The sequence below is a fragment of the Rhea americana genome, unplaced genomic scaffold (genome assembly GCF_003343005.1).
Source record: "Rhea americana isolate MKP2758 unplaced genomic scaffold, rheAme1 scaffold_1, whole genome shotgun sequence".
Classification (NCBI taxonomy): Eukaryota; Metazoa; Chordata; class Aves; order Rheiformes; family Rheidae; genus Rhea; species Rhea americana.
The window spans coordinates 5,727,774-5,748,106 of record NW_028185038.1 but is presented as its reverse complement, the minus strand read 5'-3'; the positions used below and the strand labels follow the sequence as shown (position 1 = coordinate 5,748,106).

The 20,333-nt window shown below is 44.1% G+C and overlaps 1 protein-coding gene across 1 annotated transcript in view; it reads left to right on the top strand.

The window, feature by feature from the left end:
- Window positions 1-20,333, top strand: part of CDHR3 (cadherin related family member 3) — a 37,096-nt gene that overhangs the window by 9,515 nt on the left and 7,248 nt on the right. Inside the window, exons 4-15 of the mRNA XM_085325697.1 lie at window positions 486-577; window positions 2,018-2,112; window positions 2,219-2,323; window positions 5,816-5,964; window positions 6,872-7,055; window positions 8,651-8,813; window positions 10,303-10,402; window positions 10,547-10,645; window positions 12,595-12,821; window positions 14,476-14,647; window positions 16,533-16,777; window positions 19,375-19,556. Of these exons, the coding sequence (XP_085181823.1) occupies window positions 486-577; window positions 2,018-2,112; window positions 2,219-2,323; window positions 5,816-5,964; window positions 6,872-7,055; window positions 8,651-8,813; window positions 10,303-10,402; window positions 10,547-10,645; window positions 12,595-12,821; window positions 14,476-14,647; window positions 16,533-16,777; window positions 19,375-19,556 (1,813 nt within the window). The remainder of the gene's footprint in view (window positions 1-485; window positions 578-2,017; window positions 2,113-2,218; window positions 2,324-5,815; window positions 5,965-6,871; window positions 7,056-8,650; window positions 8,814-10,302; window positions 10,403-10,546; window positions 10,646-12,594; window positions 12,822-14,475; window positions 14,648-16,532; window positions 16,778-19,374; window positions 19,557-20,333) is intronic.

The following is a 20,333-nucleotide window of genomic DNA, read 5'->3' as shown; positions in this document are numbered from 1 at the left end:
CCCTCGCCAGGCGGCGTTTCAAGTTACCACAGACCGTTACTATCTATTTACCTTGCGGACGTAAGGGAAGAGCAGGACTGAGGAAGAAAGGTGCTGGGCTCTCCTGGCAGAGCGGGGGTGGACGGGGAAAGGGGGCTGGCGGGGGCCGCCTTCGCCCCACGCCATCGCACGGCGGAGAGGCGTAGGTGGGCCGCGCACACTCGTCCGCCCCACGCCGCCCGGGCGGCTGCAGGAGGCTGCGCGCGACAGGCCTCTGCCTCCACGGCGCCGTGCGTGTTGCAGCCGTCAGGGACGGCGCCCGTTCGGGCCGCTTGCTTTTTGCCTTTCGAGGACCCGTGCTCCTTCCCGTGGCGGTTTGGGGATCACCCCTGCGAAGCGAGAACCGCCTCAGGCAGTAACGCTCCTGCACGGCTTCGCTGTATCAGCGTTTGCCGCCGCGCTCCTCGCTCTTAGCCGATGACCTGACCGTGTTTCTGTCCACGCAGCCGTGACGATCTATATCTTGGAAGGAAGCAGAACGCCGCCCGGGTTTATTTACCAGGTCGAAGCAGCTGATCCTGAAAGTGCCCAACTCAAAGTAAGTTGTATGAAAGAAAAAAAAAAGAGAGATAATGTAATCCTTTGTATCTGCAAAGCTAATAGCCAGCAGCTTTCAATGATGAATGTCCTTATCAGGAACACAGAAAAAGGTTTAGTCAGTTAGAAAGGAGCATTTTCAATAATAAATTAAGAAAACCAAGCCTCAACAGTTGGACACAAATTACATTTTAAGTTCTCATCACCCCGGGATTAAGGGACAGTGAAGGCAGTTTGATGTAGCTGATTGGAGATTAAGTAGCAGTTGGCTCTCTTTTTTTGAAAATAGCTTCCCAGACATTTTTTGACAGGAGCACGACCAAAACTAAAAGCAATTTTGAATCTTCTGTGTTGCAATGACCATTCTTTCAAATGAGACAGGAGAGAAACTGCTTATAAGGCAACTGAATCTCAGCTTTGTGGCAATCCTAGAGCAAGCTGTGACCACCAGACAAGAAAATGCGTTAGCTGATCTGAAAATATTCTTGATAGGAGGAAAATTTTCTGGGAAGTAACAACTTGTTTACAGAAAGGACAAAAGTAACTGCACTTACCTAAGAATTATTTTGTAGCTTGGCTTTGTGGGCTGGTGTGTTTTAAAGCCCTCATGTTCAGGAGCAGAATCTGAACATACTGCTTCAAGGTGGAGCTCTGTTTGGGAGAGCAATTACCTTGGAGACCTTACTTAGGCCTTGCCCGGTCCAAGCACCAAGCAGCGCGGCCTGGGGCTCGGTAGGAAGGAAGCAGAGGCCCGGGGACGCAGTGCTGCTTCGTTACCGAGAGCCAGTTACACCGCACTTGCAATCTTTAATGAATCTCAGACGTCGTAAGGAGCTGAAAACATAGAAATGCTGGACAACAGGTAAAATAATGTTCTGTAGAGGGAATTTAGACTGATGGCAAAAAGTTGTTAAAAGAACTGTGATTACACAGCTGCTTTTTAACAGTTTCAGTTGAATGCGTCACTGCGGGAGGCAAGTGGCTTCGCTCAGATCTCCTCCTTGTCCCACCCCCCCAAGAAGTCTCACACTAGACAAGTTGCTTCACTTGACAGATCCGCTCAGTTGATCTTGCAGGTTTCTTAGCCATGCGGTGGATGTCGGACACTCGAGACTTCACGAGTATAACTAGCACCCGCGCTAGCGAGGGTCCYGTGGGGGCTGGGGGACCCCAGGCGGGTCCGGGGACGCAGCGAGYGCCCGGGGATTGCCCTCCCGCCGCCCAAGACACCCCCAAACCACTCTGCCCCCTCCTGGGTGCCCTGGAGCTGCCCCCATCCTCCCCGGCGGGAGCCCTGCTCCGCCGCTGCTCGCCGCCCGCGGGTGAAATTCTCATCGCGGAGATTTTCTCAGTCTGCGCTGTGACAAATCCTGCGCTATAACCCGGCCCGTTCTCCAGGCAAGAGGATACAAAGGTTAATTCACAGCTCTCTTAATTTCAGTACTCACTGGCCCCTGCGTCAGTGCCGTTCRCAGTCTTCGAAACTGGAGCTATTTTTTCTGAAAGAGAATTCGATTATGAGAAAGATCCACATAGGTGAGAATTTATTCTGTGCTTTGGTCTTTCTGTCTGCTCACTGTAGGCAGAGACAAGTGTCGTTGTGTACTACACAGTGATTCCTGTCTTGTTTTTTATTTAACAGTTACTTTCTAAATATAACAGTGACAGATCCAGAAGGACTCCACTCTACTAAAACAGTGAATATAAATATCATTAACATCAATGATGAAAGACCTTACTTTACCACGTGAGTGAAAAACTTCCATTTTATTCCAAATGCAGCTGTTTTCCCAGCTTTACTGCTTTGGCACCAGTGGCAAGGTACGATGTAAGGGTGAACTAATACAACAACAAAGAACTACCAAAAACAGTATTTTCATTTTCTTATGATTCGTGATGTCCTACTGGAAGGTTTTGCCATCATTTCCCTTTCTTATTCTCATTTTTATTTGTGGCAGTTGTTAATTTTCCAGGCCGAGCTTTCACGCCGAGAAAAGCCTGTGGTACTTGTTAGTATTTAGGTAGGTTAAAACTTGGACAAGTTCAGACAAAGAGGTGAATTTTACTTATATGAATACAATCATACAGAATTTACCCTTCACGCATGATGTTTATTCATGCAGAAGCGTCTAGACATAAAAARGTCTCACTTTTGATCTGTCTTTTCCTCTTCTTCCCAGACACTTAGACTTGTAAACAATCCCAGTCATCTGTGAAACATTCCCACCTCTTACTGGGTCATAAGCAGGAAACGGCTGTGTCATAACACAAAAGTCAAAAATAGCTTTTGGAGATTAATGGACTTTTAGCTGGAGYGAGGAATACAGCTGAAATTTTACAGAATGGGAAATATGCCTATGCCACCACACAGGCCATTTTGCCGGGGCAAGCACCCCGGACTGTGGTTTCTAAAGCGAGAACTCGCCAAGCTGAATTCTTAAAGAACTGACCTGATTCTGTTATTCATTCATCTTTGCCTCTTTGCATGAGACATTTAATAGGATTCAAGACTCTTTCTTACATCTCCTGATCCTGAGGATGCCCAAAGGCTTAGCTGGTCCCGTCTGTGACTATTTATGGTGGCTTCTCTCCTGTCACCTCCGCAAAGGGGACAGGAGGCAGCGCGGCATCCAGGCCATGCCTACGMGCTTCTGGCCACATGTGTGGAGCAATCTTCTGGGGGCTTTGAGGAGCCAGAGCAAGGCACAGCTGCTGCACTGAGGCCAAGGAGCTGGACTTTGCTGGGSAAAGGCCTGCAGAATCTGATGAAAGAGGAGAATGAAATATTAGAAACAGATATGAGTTTTTTTCTGCTACTTATGTAATACTTGAACTTCATGAATGAAATAATCAATAAGGAGAATAATCAATAATCAATAATGCTCCATGTTACTGTGCTGCTACAAGCAGGAAGAATCCACATCTCAATGCYGATATTTGCACATTGTGTTCTGGACTGATTATTTCCTCCAAATGTTGCCATTTTGTTTATTTATCCTTACAGTTGGAACGTTAAGGCAGTTCTTTTAATTATTTATCTACTTATTCAAGTCACTGGAAGCTGCAGTGACTTCAGCAGCCATAACATCTAAGGTGTAAGGCTCAGTTCTTATGTGGCACAAATAAGGTATGGTATTTGTTTGAATTTTCTCCCTTTTAGGAGTCAAAATTTCTAGTGACTTTATAGACCAAAAGAGAAAGTCAAACAGTTTGTAAAGAGATTGAGATTAAATTACACTCCACGAGCTGTCCTCGCTATGTGCATATATCCCCTCTCCCCTGCTAAAATGGGATCTGCACACTGGGACTATTTTCTGACACCAGTAATTATTATTGTGATGGGAGTGGGGGAAACTTGATAAGTTAGCAAACCTTCTGTATTTTCTCCTGATCAAAGCTTTCTTACCAAAATTTGAAGGGGTCTTTTTAATTGTTCCCATGGTACATGCTAGCACATCTGTTTTTGGTGTTCACAACACTGCATTGGCATTCAGCCTTTTGAAAGTCTGGCTGCAAAACAAAAGGAAAACTTTTGAACTGTGGAAAACTGAGGAGAAGACAAGAAAACAAACATATGCTTCCTTCTTCATTACATGACAGTGTCTAAAATTGCTGCTTGAACCATCCTATGCAAAGGCAGTGGTAGGTTGCAGATAGATTGACAACAGGACACAGCCCAGACGTGGCTGTAGAGGAAGTGGCCCAAACTCCTGTGCAGCTGTGGTAGCACCCGCTGCTACGGGGTTGTGCTCGAAAATGCTCTGCTTCTTCACAAGAGATGCAATGTGGACAGGACAAGGACCCAGGCCAGGCCCAGGAGTCCTGCTCCTGTGAGGCGGTGAAGGGAGGCTGTTCATGGGGAGGTCGGCGTGGGCTTCCCCGGGGGTCTGAGGATGTCCCTCCTCCGAATCAAACCCATCAGACCCCGTCCCGCCCATATCGCCCTGGGATCAGAGACAGTTGCTGAAAGAGATCTGCTGCTGTTTGTTTTGCTTCTGAGTGTCTCAGGAAGGAGGGACAGGAAAACAAGGCAGGAAGAGACTTAACAGCAAGAGTGAGACAGAAAATTAATACAGTGGCTCCACAAGCTTCAAAGACTCCGTGTTTGCTTCCAGCTGGAAGTTGAGTGTTCTTACTGAGCAAACGCTATATGATTTCTCTGCTATGTGCCTTCCTCTTTCCATATGAGCTGACACAACAGCTGGAAATACTGTGTCTTCTTAATCTTAAAATTGAAAGTTGGGGCTCAGAGACATGGGATCCTCTGTTCTGGCTCTAAAATTCTTGGCTCCAAACACTACGAGCCACCCCGTGATGCYGGCTTTCAGAGGGCAATGAAGGGCACATTGCTTTCCTTGAGCTGGGAGCTGCAGACTAGTCCATGAAGTAAGGGACTTCTAGCATAGGAAGTTTAAAATGTGCAATAAGATACCGTCTTGAAACACGTTTGTAATGCTTTTCTGATTGTAGAGCCCTACAACTCCCTTTGATTCCCGTGAGCAGAAATGTGTGTGTGTGTATTTCGGTAAAATAAATCAGTCTTCACTGGCACAGTTTCTGTGTGCTCACCCACTCCTGCTTTTGCAAGCGGTTCAGGTACCATAATTGCATACCTGGGTACCCACGTGAACAGGCAACTGCAATCATTATAAGCAATCCTGCATGACCGCCCGCCAGACTCTATCTGATCCATAAACCATTCACTTCATGAGAAATCTGGGAGTACTGGTGTGCCAAGCAACCACAGTAACAAACTATTTTCTCTGTATAAAATGAATCAAGAGAGTCAGGTGTCGCTGGCAGCACTGGACACCTGCATCTGGGGCTCCCTCCTGCCTCCACCTACTGCAGGGGCAACCTGAAACCTTTTCACTAATACTGTTGTCCCCCTAAAACCACCAGTATTCATTCCAAAACAATTAATTGTATTACATTTTTTTCTCCCACAAAATGATGGAACTAGAGGAAGTGGCTTTGCAAGCTAGTGGCCCTGTAGGGAGATAGACTACATGTCTGAACACTCCCCATCCCCATCTATCTTCAACTTCCACGATTCAGTGAATGTCAAATCACTTTTACTATTAAAAAATAACAGGATATTACTTGTGTGTCTGTGAAGCCATCTCTGAGCCCAGCATGGTCACAGCTTTGCTGCTACAACTGACTGCTCAGCTACATCTGTGACCAGCTGCCCTTGCAAACACGCACGTTCTTTGATAAATTTTCTTTTCTCTTGTAGAAAACAAAGAATCTACAAGATTCCGGAAGAGCAAAGCCCAGGGACTGTTGTTGCCAATATAACAGCTAAAGATCCCGATGATGAAGACTTTCCCAGCAGACTTTTCTACAGCATCCAGTCTTCCAAAAAGTATTTCTCCATAAATCCATGTAAGATGAACAAAAATGTACCTTCTGGCACCTTAAAACCAGATATCCAARGGTTGGAAAAGAAAGCTTTTGCCTCAGTTTTAAGCTGACTTACTTTCCTCTGCGGCCACTGCTCTAAAGAGGAAATGCTCAGTACGGACATTCTTAGGGTCCAATTCTTTGGTCGGCTGACTAGAATTCAACAAGATACCCTGGAGAAGGTAGACCAAAGGTGACTTACTGATAAATATTGTCTTACTTCTGGATGACGGTGGTTCCTTTGGCAGATGTAAGATCAGCCACCTTCTTTTTAATCTCTGAGGACTGTAGAGACTCTTTTGGGGCTCTTGCAACAGCTATTTAGTCCATAGGACACTCCTGTTGTCTTCCTCCTGCCCACATAAGCACACGAGGCTGACAGGAGTTCAGAGATGGCAGGGAAATCTGTGACACTGGGATCTCCCCTGCACAAGCAGGCATTTTCGTTGCCTTCTGAGGGCAACTATTGTCCCTCCTGCACTCTTTAGATTAGCACAAAGTGGTCAGGTCACATCTCAAAGATGCCCTGTGGAGCAAGGCTGAACTCTGCCCTAGCGCTGAGACACACAGTGAGGGAGCTTCGCTGCACAGGCACACYGCACTGCTTGAGCCCCTCCGCAGGCCAGCCAGTCCAAAAGAGGCAGCGCTGACATGCTGGCCCTGCTCTGCTGCTCCCCACGCTCCCTGGGTTTGCTGCTCCAGGGCTCTGAGCTTTTTACTCCAGGGCAAGTAAACCATGACTGCTCCCCACAGCTGTTCTTGCTTTAGAGCTGCTTAGCACCAGTTCTTATGGGTGTATAGGAGATATAACTGCTTTCCAAGTCCTCTGCTGAGGCCCTCGAGGGTCTCCACAAGGTGAGACTCTAACTCGTGCTTCCTCTCTGCCTAGCGACTGGCGTGGTGCAGGTGGCCAGGAGAATCGATCGAGAAGCCCTGCCACTTAACCCCAATATCTCGGTGATTGTGCGTGTGGAGGACAGGCCCAGAGGAGGTCAGGCCAGTGAAATGGAGATCATGATCATTATTGAAGATCTCAATGACAATCTGCCAGAATGCAATCCTTCTACTTTCAGGTACAGCCTTCGAGCAGCCTTRTATACCCAGCCCAGCCCAGAGCGCACCAGTCAGGGTCCCCAGCCCTGTTCAGAGGGACATTCCTCATGAGSCTTTAAGGCTTAGTGCTCACTGTAGGGGACAAAATTCAATGGGCAGAAAATATCTGTATGTCATTAGGTACTTTATTTTTCTTTCTCTTCAGGTACCAAATCCCTTAAGATATCAGAGCCATGACTTGTGTAGAGTTACTTTTCCTATCCATATGGAACAAGGCTCCTTCTTTCTCACTTTATGCTAAGCTATGGGGAATCATTCCCCACATAAAGTCTATCAGACAGTTCTGGAGCTGTATGTTAAACTTCCTGAACTTTTTTTCTAAAACTCTTCCTGTTTATCTCCATTTTTCTTGTCTGGTGCATTCTGCAAGGTCTTCAGTGCCCAGTCCTCCTGTCTTCTCTGTGCATGGTAACTTACTCACGGACTTTGCTATGACTGTGTATGCTCTGAGACATTTGGGACAATCAGTTAGTTTTTGTTAGAAACTGTGTTAGAGGAAGACATGCCATTATCCTCATTTAACAGATGAAATGTGATGCCATAGAAAGACTGATGTCAATATTGTCCTGTTTGAAGCATTCAGGTGCCTCACAGATTTCAGGTGCACTTTAGGTAGTTTGATGGTCCTGCAGGTGAGAATCCAGAGTCTCAAGCCAAGATGTGTATCGTAACACATCAGACCTGTGCAGAGAGGRATTTCCAGTTAGTGGCTGTCTGTTTAAATTGCTTGCTCAGTGACTAATTTAAATGCTTTGCACTGAAATCACAATTTTATGGAGCAGCAGTTCTTCAGAGCACTGCTTGGTTACTACAGCCATGACACTAAACGCAAGAGTCTGTTTAATATCTAGTTGTCATTCAGATCATAACTTCAGCTCATATTGTGATCTGAATGAAGCAAAGATCTTCAGGGAAAAACGTGATCAGCTAATTAAAGAACTAGTCATACAGGGACTGTACAAGGAAAACAAAACCAGAGCTTAAGGATATTTCAGCTAGTTCTCCTATAGTTATTCATATGTAATTCTCTAGATTAAAAAATAAAATTGACATCTTCCCCTGGTCCCCTCCACCCCCAAATCCATCATGTGCATCACAGTGACATTGCATATGTCAAATGCAGGGCCAGAAATTCTAGTTTCAAAAAACAGCAGAATGGGCCACGTACTAGTTAAGGAAAAAAGTAAGCATCTCAGCAGGAAAACATTACAATATACAGAACAAGTGAATGTTTTAAGGATTTTTAAAAATACGAATTAGTAATTGAACTAGTTTTGAACATTAAGATCTTGAGGCAGCTTCTGAAATTAGGTTGAGTTCCAATATACTGGTTTGGATCTTGCTAAATGTTTAGGTCCTTCCCATTATGCAGCGCTGCTATCCACCACGGCATATAGGTCAGATTCAAGGTTGTTTCATCAACTGTTGTCTATTTAGATCTAGAATTTCACTCTGAAAGTAAAATGGAAGTCAATGTTTTGGCATGTAATATATAAACTGCTTAAGAGAAGAAATGTTAAAGAACTCTGATGGGAAACATATTTCTTTTAAACAGGGAAGAGAGAAATGAAAATACTACTGTTGGGACACTTCTTGATCTTAGAAATTTCTGTAAAGATATTGATGTTGATCCACCAAACAATCTATTTAATTTCACTGGACTATCTGGTTTTGGAAGCAATAAGTTCGCTCTGGATCCCATGTCTGGAAGACTTGTGGTCAGTCATTTATAGCTTTATGTTAGATAGTCTTATTTCAGGAGCTAACTTTTGAAACACTATTAAGGGCATTTCTTATTTTGAATTCATTGTCTGATCAATAAAAAAGAATTAGTGTAATTCATGTCATGGTAGCATGACATGAAAAATGACTGCTTTGACTAGATGTGAACTACTTACCTTTTGACAGAATAATTTGTATGGATTTTGGAGAATTTGGTGAACTGAGAGCTGTTTTCTCCAGTTCTTAATCTAAGTGGTAGGTATGACTGAAAAAAATTCCTTTTTAGGGAGTGTGAAGCACCAATTTTGATACAAATAAGCAGAGAAGACTGATGCCATTTCGTACCCATTTATTCAGGCAGACCACAGAAGATCCTTGCTATTCAGCATGAAGAACTGAAACACTTGAGAAATCCCAGACTGAGTAACTGCTTCCCAGATCGGTTGATCAGAATTGTGAAAGCACTTAGAGTGGTAAATTTTCACAAAAGCAGGGTGGGATTCTGCACCTGTGCCATTTTGTGTGTCAAAATTTGGGTGCCTTATGCTGATAGCTGCTGTCATATTTGCAGTAGCCAGAGCTCCTGACAGCTGTTGGAGATGTGCAGGGATGGTTGTTTGGTTGATTTAAAAAGAACAGGGGGCAAATAAAGAAAAAAGGTGCAGTTTACCCAAACTAGCAAGAACACAGGCATTCCAGCTAAAAGAAGAGTGCTACAGGATAAGCAAAGTGATTTTGGATACCTTTCTTTAATTTTTGAGCTRAAGTATTAATGTCAATGATCACTGTCCTTAGCTTCATCTACCGACCTACAGAACATTTTTGTAGCTGCACAGGGTATTATTGTCATCACGGTGTCTGTATAATGTAACAGACTGTCTGAAGTGTCATGTCCCTCCCGAATTTCCCTGTAGAGGATAAGCTGGGGCCACGCATGCTTCAGTTCTGGAAACTCAAYGTTTATAGGGCTCCTCTGGAGAGTCCAAGGGATTAGGATTTAAATCTTCGTGTGAGCCACCATTCAGTAACAGCTTTTTCCTGGATAAACACTTGTGGCTGAACCCGACACCTCTGAGTCAGTCCGCAGGCATGATCTCAAGGAGTTACTCTTACTATTTTGCAATAGCAGATTCTTCTTGGGCCAACACAGGGCTCAGTAAACACCCCTTTTATTGCAAACACTTTGAATTCACCAGGTAGAAGGCTGAGACCTTTTGCTCCAAATGATACAACTTCCTGCGCTCCGGGGCACAGATATTTTCTTGGCAGAGGGAGGCACTTTTGAATTGCCAAGAGACAGAGGAGAGTGAACATGAAATTCAATGTTCTGTGATTGATTAATAGCCTATATTACTCCTATATGGCAATACTACATACCCAAGGGAGATCCCACTCACAGAATATTGAGAAAAACTAATCACCACCATGTGTATTGTGACTTTATGTAAGGAAGTATAAATACAACTGTGTTTCTTTTTAATTTAGATGACGGAAAGTATTGATTTAGAAAACCCAGCTAATCTAGGAGCTGAAGTTTTTTCTTTGACTGTCAGGGTGCAAGATATTGCCTGGCCTAACTACTCAAGCAAGTATCCCCTTTATGCTTTYGGTATTTTCCTGTGCTGTAACAGCATGGAGAGAGAGGAATGCCATACTTATTTTGAAAACATGCATGAGAAATTTTCACAGTCATACATAACTCTGATTTAATCTTCTGTTGTATTTCCAGRTATCATCTACATTTACATCAGGATAAAGCCAGTGAATGAATTTTTTCCAGTCTTCAGTAGTTTATCATATGAATTTAATGTTTCAGAAATTACTAAAGGTACAGTAAGTAGCACCTACATGATAGCAAAAAATGATGTCATATTGAAAGTACATTTTTGCTTGAAATATATTTTTATTTAATTGAATGAGGAGAATGGCTCAAAGTCCCAGTTTGATTGGGGTTGCACTGTGCAGCCACCTTGTACACCTAAATAGACAGGACTGGCAGCGACTCCAATGGTACAGATGGAAGCTGAGACACAGACAAATCCAGCAAGTTGCACAAGAAATGTGTGACAGAGCCAGGAACTGAACTCGGATTTCTTGTTTTAGATTGTCTTTCTGCTCTTGGTAAATTAGCTTTTTGAAAGGATTGCAATGATGTAAAGAAGCCACTATAGACGGTGGTGCAGATGAGCGAAGACCCCCTTGGCTAAGGCCTTTGCCATCTCCGGTGAGTCCTGCATCTCATGACTTTGTAGAGTGGTGCAGCAGCTTCTCACCTCCTCAGTGAGTGTCCTGCGCCTGGTGGGACTGGCCTGCTCTGTGCTGCGCTGCTCAGTGCTTGGAGGAGCTTGGCACATGTGAGGCATCTTCCTCAGCTTCAGCCTCTTGCTGTGGTCTCTCCCTCACACAATCTAACACAGTAAACACAGGCCTTCTGTCCCAGGACCTGACTTACTGTTTTTTAGGGATTTTTTTTTCTGTTGACTGAGAAAAAAATTAGAGGTCTTCAGATATGAAAATGCCAAGTGATACTCATTCTGGGCTTCCTAGGATCATAGAAAACTGAAGGTGGAAGGGATCTCTGGAGGTCTTGAATCCAGCACCTACTCAGAGTGGAGTTAGTTTCAAAGTTAGACTAAGTTGTTCAGAGCCTCATCCAATTAGTTTTGAAAATCTTGAAAGATGGAGACTCCACAGCCTCTCTGAGCTCCTGTCACACTTCAGCAACCCTCATCCAGACAATTTTTTCTTTATATCCATGCTTGGAAGCTTCCATGTTGCAGCTTCTTCCTAGTTGCAGCTTCTTCCTAGTTATCCTTTCACTGTCCAGTTCTGAGATGAGTCTGTCTCTGTCTTCTCTACTACCACCTTTCAGCGGAGGGCAGCAATCAAAGCCCCCCTGCCCTTGCCTTCCCTTCTCCAGGCTGAACAACCCTGCTCAAGCAGCCACTCCTCCTGCAGCCTGTGCTTCTGGCTCCTTGCCATCTTGGTGGGCCTCCACTGGCCTTTCTCCAGTTTGTTGATTCTCATACTGGTCACAGTTTTGTGAGTGCTGAGGAGAGAACAACCACTACTCGTGATGTACTGGAAATGCTCCCGTTAATACCACCTAGTATGTGGTTTCCATCGTCCAARGGCGAAGTGCTGGTTAAGGCGTTGTCCACCAGGACTGCCTGCCTGCTAAGTCACTCCCCTACCTGCACTGAGGCATCCTGAATATCCCCAGGCCATAAGGATGTATAGGGTTAATTCAGTGTCTACAGAGGTGGGTGTGCGCAGTCCCATCTTAGTCCTCCCAGTKTACAGCGCTACCATCCGTAGCTTGCTTTCTAAATCCTCCCTATGAAGGTAATTCCAGCTGCCTTTTAAACATCTTGGAAGGAAGAGAGGCAACTGCATTTCAAGGTGAACAAAAAGAGAKAATCTTGTTCCTCCTACCCAAGCTAGCATTTGGCCTCCATAGCGTGGCAACTAGTGCGTGTCAGTGCAGGGCTCCGGGGGYGGCCCTCATTGTCAAAGCACTTCTGCTGTGGTTCTCTACAGACTCCTTGCGTTTTGGCGTTYATTGCTAACAGGCAAGCCTATACATGGAAGAGCTGTAACAGAGCATGATAACCTAGTATCTCTCACACATTTGCTTTACATTTTTTTGGGTGGGAAACACTAAAACAAATGTTTAGTTRCAGTTTCATCAAGCTTTGGTATGAACAAGTACTCTCTATTTCCTTTTTTTWAAAAAAGTTTAAAATGTTAATAAAATATGGATTTTCCTCCTTTCAGCTGGATCCAGTATCGGAAAAGTGAATGTCAAAGACAAAGACTGGCCACCCAGTGTCATCACTTATTCCATTGTAGCTGGAGGGGGTACCAGGGATTACACAAATATATTCTGGATCGACCCAGCTGAGGGAGATGTGAAGATCTTGGCTAGATTAGACTACGAAACCACTCAGAGATACCTTCTCACAGTACAGGCCTCAGACCAAGAGAAGACTGCAACAGTATCTGTGAGTAAACCCACTGGACTTCTCCCTCTTCATCTACATTTTTCTTTCTTCTTCCTGACAAGAACAGTAAGACATTGGGCAAAGCACTTTGGTGTGTATAAGGCAAGTTCACCCCTGCACAGGGCTGTATGTATCAGATGAAAGAGATGGTATTCATTTAGTCATGATTTATTTCTTAAAAAAGGATTGAAGCAATATTTTATCTTTTTAACTCTGTGTTTTTTTGTCTTTCAGACTTTTTAATTTTATCTGGACAGTAAGATTGTTTTCTGTGTCCTAGACAACTTAAGGTATTCTCTATGGCTACACATAAGCCAGAAAATAGAACAAGGACAGGGCCTTGAGGACAAGTAGCACAGCCTAATTGCTTCTATGCTTAGCACCAAGTCTTTTCTGGACCTCAGGTAGTGCTCCTGTGGCCATCAAGCATACTTACAATTTTCGTGTGTGCCCTTTTTTTCACATCAAAGTACCTGTGGTAATGTGGAGACTGTGTTGCAGCCCACTAGAATTGTGTTTTCATGATGCGAGACAGAGGGAATGTGCTGCATACGTGAGGTATAGACTGAGGGCCTGCRTAGTTTGTTAGGATAATATCCAAGGGGCCCAGGCTGAGACAACCTTGTCCGTGATCTCTAATGGGGCTGAGGCCCTGACATGTGCCATCCCCTGGCAGAGACCTAGCTTTGCCCAGACAGTGCTATCTGGCATGAGCCAAGAGTGTGCCAGGGACCATGGTACCATTAAGCAGTATGGTTGTGCTCAAGCTTGCTCCCTCGAATTATTTTATTTAGAAGGATAGGTGGTGTATCCACAAAGGCATTTGCAGTCCTTCTCTTCCAAGAATCACAGGCTTCTTCACATACTACTGGTTCATATCTCCTCTGTGAGGACTGCCTTGCATTTGGTTTTTGCCAAATATATCTGTTGGATGGGATACAGGAATTAGGCTTACTTTTTTATTCAAACAACCATCCACTGAGAAGCTGAGAGAGAAATACTTTATCTCCTTATCTCTTGTCATGTTTTAAGGTGATGATTATCTGTTTTCTGAGTTTATCTGTTGGTGTATTAAAGATCAACAAACATTAGAGGATAAAGCTTGTGAGAGGGGGAGCCTCCTTCTCTCAGGTGGCTAATACCAGCTGGCATTAAGCATAGCTGGCTCCAGCTATTGTGCCTCCACCTTGCAGAAGGCTATTACCAGCATTTCTTTCTCACTCAGAAGGGTCAATCTATAAGCAGTGTTCCTTCTTTCCATGGATCACACTCTGAATTATTACTAATGACTGTGAAGCAATTTGAGATCTTTGAAAGGAAGCTTAATGAATACGTTCTACTATTATTATTTCTCATTCTTACTATGACACACTTCAGGTAATTCAAATCAGCAGACAAATCAGAAAAAAAAATTATAACATGATTCGGGTTAAGGAACCTGTTCCCAAAGGAGTACTGATTGCAATATGAAGAGAAGGTCAAACAATCATCAACGTTTTCTAGTAGAAACCAGGTTGGAAGGGAGTTTCATTGCTCTTCAACAGCTGTTTGTCAAAAGAATGAAAAGGACAAAGCCAAACAGCTTCTGAAACCGATTCAATTCTGTCTTAGCACAGTGGAGGTGTTTCAGCTGGTTACTGCTCTTTTCTTTCAGGTAACTGTCAATGTTTTGGAAGTAAATGATGAAGAACCAGTTTGTTCACCCAATTTCTACTCATTTCAAATCCCAGTTAGCTTAGCTGTTGGGACTAATATTAATGGCTTCAGGATTGTATGTCAAGATCGTGATTCTGATCCCAGGTCCTTCCGTTACTTCATTAATGAAGGTACTGTATCACAGTGTTTARGCTTGGAGCAGCACAAAAATTCTTGAATTCTGAGGGCTTGCTTGCATTTATAAACAAAAGTCTGGCACRGTTTATGTGCTACTTTTCATGGAGAGCTCATGATGATCCCCAGTTTTCTCATATCATTATTTTGTCTTGCTCAAAGTTGGCTGCTGCTGCTATCACCCAAAACCATGCCCTTGCAGGTTTGGGTTGCCCACCACATTAGTTAATTGACAATTAAGTGCAAAATTAACCTGGACTTCTGTGGAATGAGCGGGAATGACGTGCAGGGTCAAATTTCACTTCTAGTTGCAGCTGAGTAAATCTGGAGAAATTTRTGATGATTTCTGTTACTCTGCATCTCTCACCTATTCAAAACCTCTGTGCAAACCTGTATGTCCCTATTCCATGCTGTATGCATTAAAATCCCATTGTAAGAACACATATTTCAACTCAGTGATCAACTGCACTCACTCAGAAAAATGCAAAGGCAGGAGATGACATTCAGCTTCACAAAACAGGGAATGTACTCTCTTAGGGGAATTTCTTTTTTTGTTCCTGAGATGATCACTGAGAAGGGGTAGATTGTTCAGGGGCCAGTAAAGAGCTGTGAGCAAAAGAAGAGAGAACTTCTGTCTTATTCCAGCGCCTTAGTGCTGCAGAGGAGCTCTGCCTCAGTGTTGCTTACCCGCAAACCCACAGAAAGGCTGTGTTTAGATCAGTAAATCAGGGTCAGGCCACAGGCCTCAGTACTGATCCCCACTGCTGAAGAGTTAAGTTTGGCTGCTGGTGTGATTTAGGTCTATGCCAAGCAGCATGTTTCCAAAGACAGCTCAGACATTACTGAGGGATCTGGGACCTTGCCTGGCAGAGGCTGTGTGTGGGTCCTCTGGTGCAAAGATTAAGGGGGTTTGGCTGCACGATGTGCAGCTGGCCTTTGAGCCAGAGACCATTTGCTGGCCCACTTCATGTTGTAGCATAGACATGGTCCTCTAAGCCCCTTCAGCTTCAATTCTGGRGCTCTCCAGGGCAACAAGAGCAAAAACAAAAGCACAAGCAGTGCCTTTACATAGGTGTGATCTCTTGTGCATGTGGTCTGCTTGCAGCAGACCTACAGTCCAAGACACTCACAGATCTCCTGAGATCAAGACAGATAAGTCTTACTTGCACCCAGCTACGGGGACAGAAAAGAAGTGGATTGTGGTCCTAGACACACCGAGCTCCACTTTCTGGTCCACATAGCATCTCACAATGCAGACAAAGTCCTGGTCTGATTTGTAGATGAATATTCCCACTGCAGAAAATTAAAACCCCTCATTTATTAGCTATCTTGTGAGGGATTTGCTAAAGGCTTCACAGAGAGAGTGCATTYTGGGTAGAAGAAGAAGCCATGGAGAGGTGCTGGAGATGGACCTCTGGTGATGCTGGAGGTGCCCATGTGACCCAGAGGGTAGCCCCAAGAACATCTTGACTGTGGGAAAGTCCCTGCAGCACCATAGGGACCTTGTTGTGGCTCAGTGCTGCTCTTTCTTGAGTGCCCTCCAGGCTATAAGGCCAGCTCATGTGGGTGACATCAGGGTCTCCTGTTGTGCACCCTACAGGACTAAACCATTTCCATGGCTGCATCTTAGCTGTGTGGCCCTGAATAACATCTTACTCCATATTTTAATGGTTTTATGACCATATTATTTTATATAGTAGTCAAGAAGATCAAGCCATTCTTGCCAATGGTATTTCACCACATGGTGTAAAGTGATCCATAACAAGTTGTCAACAGAAATTGATCTTTTTGCTTGTTTCAGGCATGTATTTTAATGTGGAATTGCTTTTCTCTTTTCTTCCTTCTGTTGATGTCAATTTGGTTTTTTGCTACCACTTGCAGGCAATGTGAACAATCATTTCACCTTTTCACCAAGTGCTGGCTCCAACACGTCTCAGTTGATTCTTGCATCTAGGTTTGACTATGACAGTGGTTTTGATACAAATTGGATTTACAGACTCCGTGTCTRTATAACAGATGACAATTTGCTGTCTGCCAGGGACAAAACTACAGACTTGATTAAAACTGGAACAGTTACTTTAAGCATCAGAGTTATCCCAAACCCAACTACTGTCATTACCACTACGGTAAGATCACTGAACTTTATATCTAATATGCTTTTCTTTCRTGGGCTAATCTCCATGGGAGCTGAGAAAAGGGGGTAGACATATGCAAAAGGAAAACAAAAAGACTGTAGTGTGTCCGCTGGGAAGTGCTGAGCCCTGTGTTCTTACACTAATGCCAATGGTGGTTAATATGTTCACTGTTGTGAAGGATTGGTCCCACGTACAGACTTCTAACATATGTTTTATTTTAGTTTTTAAAACAAAAAAGGCAAATATTCAAAGGGCAGGCACTGTGCCATTACCATGTAACTGGAAAGTTAAAGGTTTTGGAAGCTGTATTGGTAAGGACAGAGTAAGGGTTAACCTTTGCCTGGAACATTAAAATGACCTCGTGCATTTTGCAGAACCTCTTTTTTATTCTTACCTGGTCACTACTTTGGCTGCCTTGCAATTCTACTTGTTTCTTCGAAGTGGGACACAAATTAATCTGTAGCTACCAAAGTCAAAACAGGCAACAACAAGAACAACAGGAAATCCTCATCACTTGGACAGGACATTTTTCCATCATTGAGGTCACCCTAACATAAAACTTGATGTGCCTGTCAGGAATTGAAGTAGCTCTGCACATCCTCAGGCTGTTGCTGAGGTTTGAGATGGGCGACATCGCAGGTGCAGGACGGGGTCTTTCCTAAGCTCCCGCACCTGCRGTGCTTCATGGCTGAGCCAGGGAAGTCTACACAGCTTTGGGCAGCCAGAGGGGCTCCRGCTTTGCACCCTGATCCAGCAGTTGCTGTGAAGTGGGGAGGCCTGAGGCCAAGTGATACTGGCAGCTCATCCACAGCGCTATCCCAGGCAAACTCTGGCTTTAGTTTCCACTTTGGAGCTGATTTTCTATATGGAGGCTGATGCAGGATATGAGGAGAGCCTGTTTTTGTCCTGCCTGGAGCGGCACAACCTGAGAGGTACAGAGCACGCTTTGCGCTCATCCTGGCGCTCTTCCAGGTGCAGATTGCTTCCCTCACCCCTTGACAGRCCACCTATCTGTCGTCCAGAGTCCCTCTATTTTCTGCCTGACTGCTGATGTCATTAGCCTTTTCTTCCTTACACGCAGGAATGAAAATATGATGATGCTTGTGAAGGGATAAAAGAACTATTAACTGTAAAACTATCTGATCTGCTAAGGACTACCTGTAACTGAGCCAGAGAAGGGGAACCTGCACACGCAGCTCATGAAAGTCTGAAAGCTTTGTTATGAAAACGCTTAAGTCCAAATTTGCTGACTGATTAATAACCCTATTATTATCTAATGCTCTGCTGGAAAGGAATAAATGGTTTTCTCACAGCCTTCTCCTCCCCCTGCTTGATGTGGGAACAAAAAGTTAAGCTAACAAAACTTATTCTGTATTTCTTCCCTGTGCTCTACCACAGCTACAGTATGGTCTAGATTGTATACCACAGCYTTAACTCTGCCTCCCTGGAGATAGCAGCCTTCCACTTTCAGACTATTTTCCAGAAGAGCACTTCCATTACAGTGTCTGCTCCTCTCACTACTAGTCATGTGTGTTCAGTGTAGTAACTTGGTGAAACAGATGCTGGAAGGCTGGGGGTACAGAGAAGGATCCCCGTGACCAACAGTCACTCATGACTTTGGTCCCAATGAGATTGGAGTGATGGTGGTGACATTAAGATTATTTTAAAGTTTCTTTAATGATTTGATGTACTCAGCACTACAGACTGAAAATAATCCTTCTTCATTCTAAATATTACCTCCTAACAGTTACTGACAGTATTAGACACAGTCAAACCCAGTCCACCTACCTGCCAATTTTTGCCAGAATATACAAGTTAGTTTAAAGTTATCGCTAGACAGAGAACAAACAGAAACTCTACTGATTTTTTAAACAATGTAACTACAAATGTATTATAGAAAATATAATCAATCAAGTGATGTGCCAGCTCAGATCACTGTCTCCTGGCATGTGGGGAAATCTAGGAGCTCACAACTGCTCAGAAAGTGTGGTTCTCCCTTCCGGAACAAGTCACAGGGAGAAAAAAGGAGTTTCATTTATTTTTATAGAATAACCCAATTCCTCAGGGTTCAACTCCTCTTACAAAGGGAGCTGAATGATCACTGCAGTGAAGATGACCTACTTCCAGTTTTGCCTTAGGTAACTAGAAACCATTATCTCGGTAATGGCAGTATTCCCTGAACTTCCTTATCCTCAGACAGCGTGCTCACAGCTTCTGAAGCAACCAGGGGCTTTTAAATAGCACTATGGCATGCATCTTGTAATATAAGACATTGAAACATGATCAGAAACCTCCTTTTCGCATCATGGGCGGGCTTCACTTCGCCTGCCTGTAATTGTCCCACAGCTTGGTGGTCCATCTCAGTCATCTGAGCTGCCTCAGCAGTCAGCAGAGCAAGGTGTGTGGGGTGAATCACTGTCTCCAGGAGACATCATCTCCCTCTGCCTATTATCCAGAGTGCCCTGGGGGGAAGCCTGGGCTCGGTGTCTCCTCGCAGAAGTCAAGTTAAGCAAGACGAACAGCACTGTCAGTATCAATACCTTACAAGTATGCAGCATCAGGGATTTTATACTCTTTTGTTTTAAAAGCCTGGCTTTACTCTTGTGACGAAAAGGGAAAATCTCTATTCTGAATCAGCGTGGTACGTGCCGTTYGTCATCACCCTCGGCAGTTTGCTGCTCCTTGGACTACTAGGGTATCTGGTGTTGCTGCTGGCAAAATGTGTCCACGCTCACTGCCTTCCAGCGTGCAAAGCAGACAGCGCTCCACTGTGAGTCCTCCCAAATGTCATATTGGGGAAGTACCTAGAAATACCTGTTAATGACAAAGATAACTCAGGCTTTTGAGAGGTAATGAAGTCTAGGCTCTGAATATTTTATAGTGGTATGTCCTTTGCTGAAATAAATGCTATTACTGGCTACAATGATATTTGGTGTTAAAGATATGAAATCAAGGAAAAATGTCCATGGATTCCCCTCCCCCTTTTTTTTACTAATTATAAAGTTTAAGTCTAAATATAAAGTTTAAGTTTAGCCAAATGCAGTAGCTGAAGGCACCTGTGGAATTAATTATTACCTGTAAAGACAGCTAAGCCTGTGAAGCCCAGCCAGAGTCAGCACTGGCTGTGCTGAGCACAAATACAAATGCAAGCGGGTGCCCGCTCCAAGGGAACTTCCCATCTCAGTAGTTATCATATGCATACTTCTTCCTTTTAGCTAAGGATCTCAGAGTCCTTTTCAAACACTGGTGCTAATCCCCAGTTTTTTATTCCGATCAAAATTCTGCAGATTTCTTGGAATTTTGCCCAAGCCCATTGTAGGGCTCTGGCTCAGAAAGCTTCATGGCAGCTCTAGTTACTCTTGCTTGGCAAAGGCCAAGGAAGCACCTCAGAACAGCTCTGCTTCCTTCWGGGAAGCTGTAGAGATGCCCAAGGACTGCTTTTTCATGGGGCTTGAGTCAGAGTACCTACAATTGACATTTTCCTTCACAAAACAAAGGTGAGCAGAACTTTAAGTGAAGCTATTCTTAGCTTAAAAAAAGTATTCTG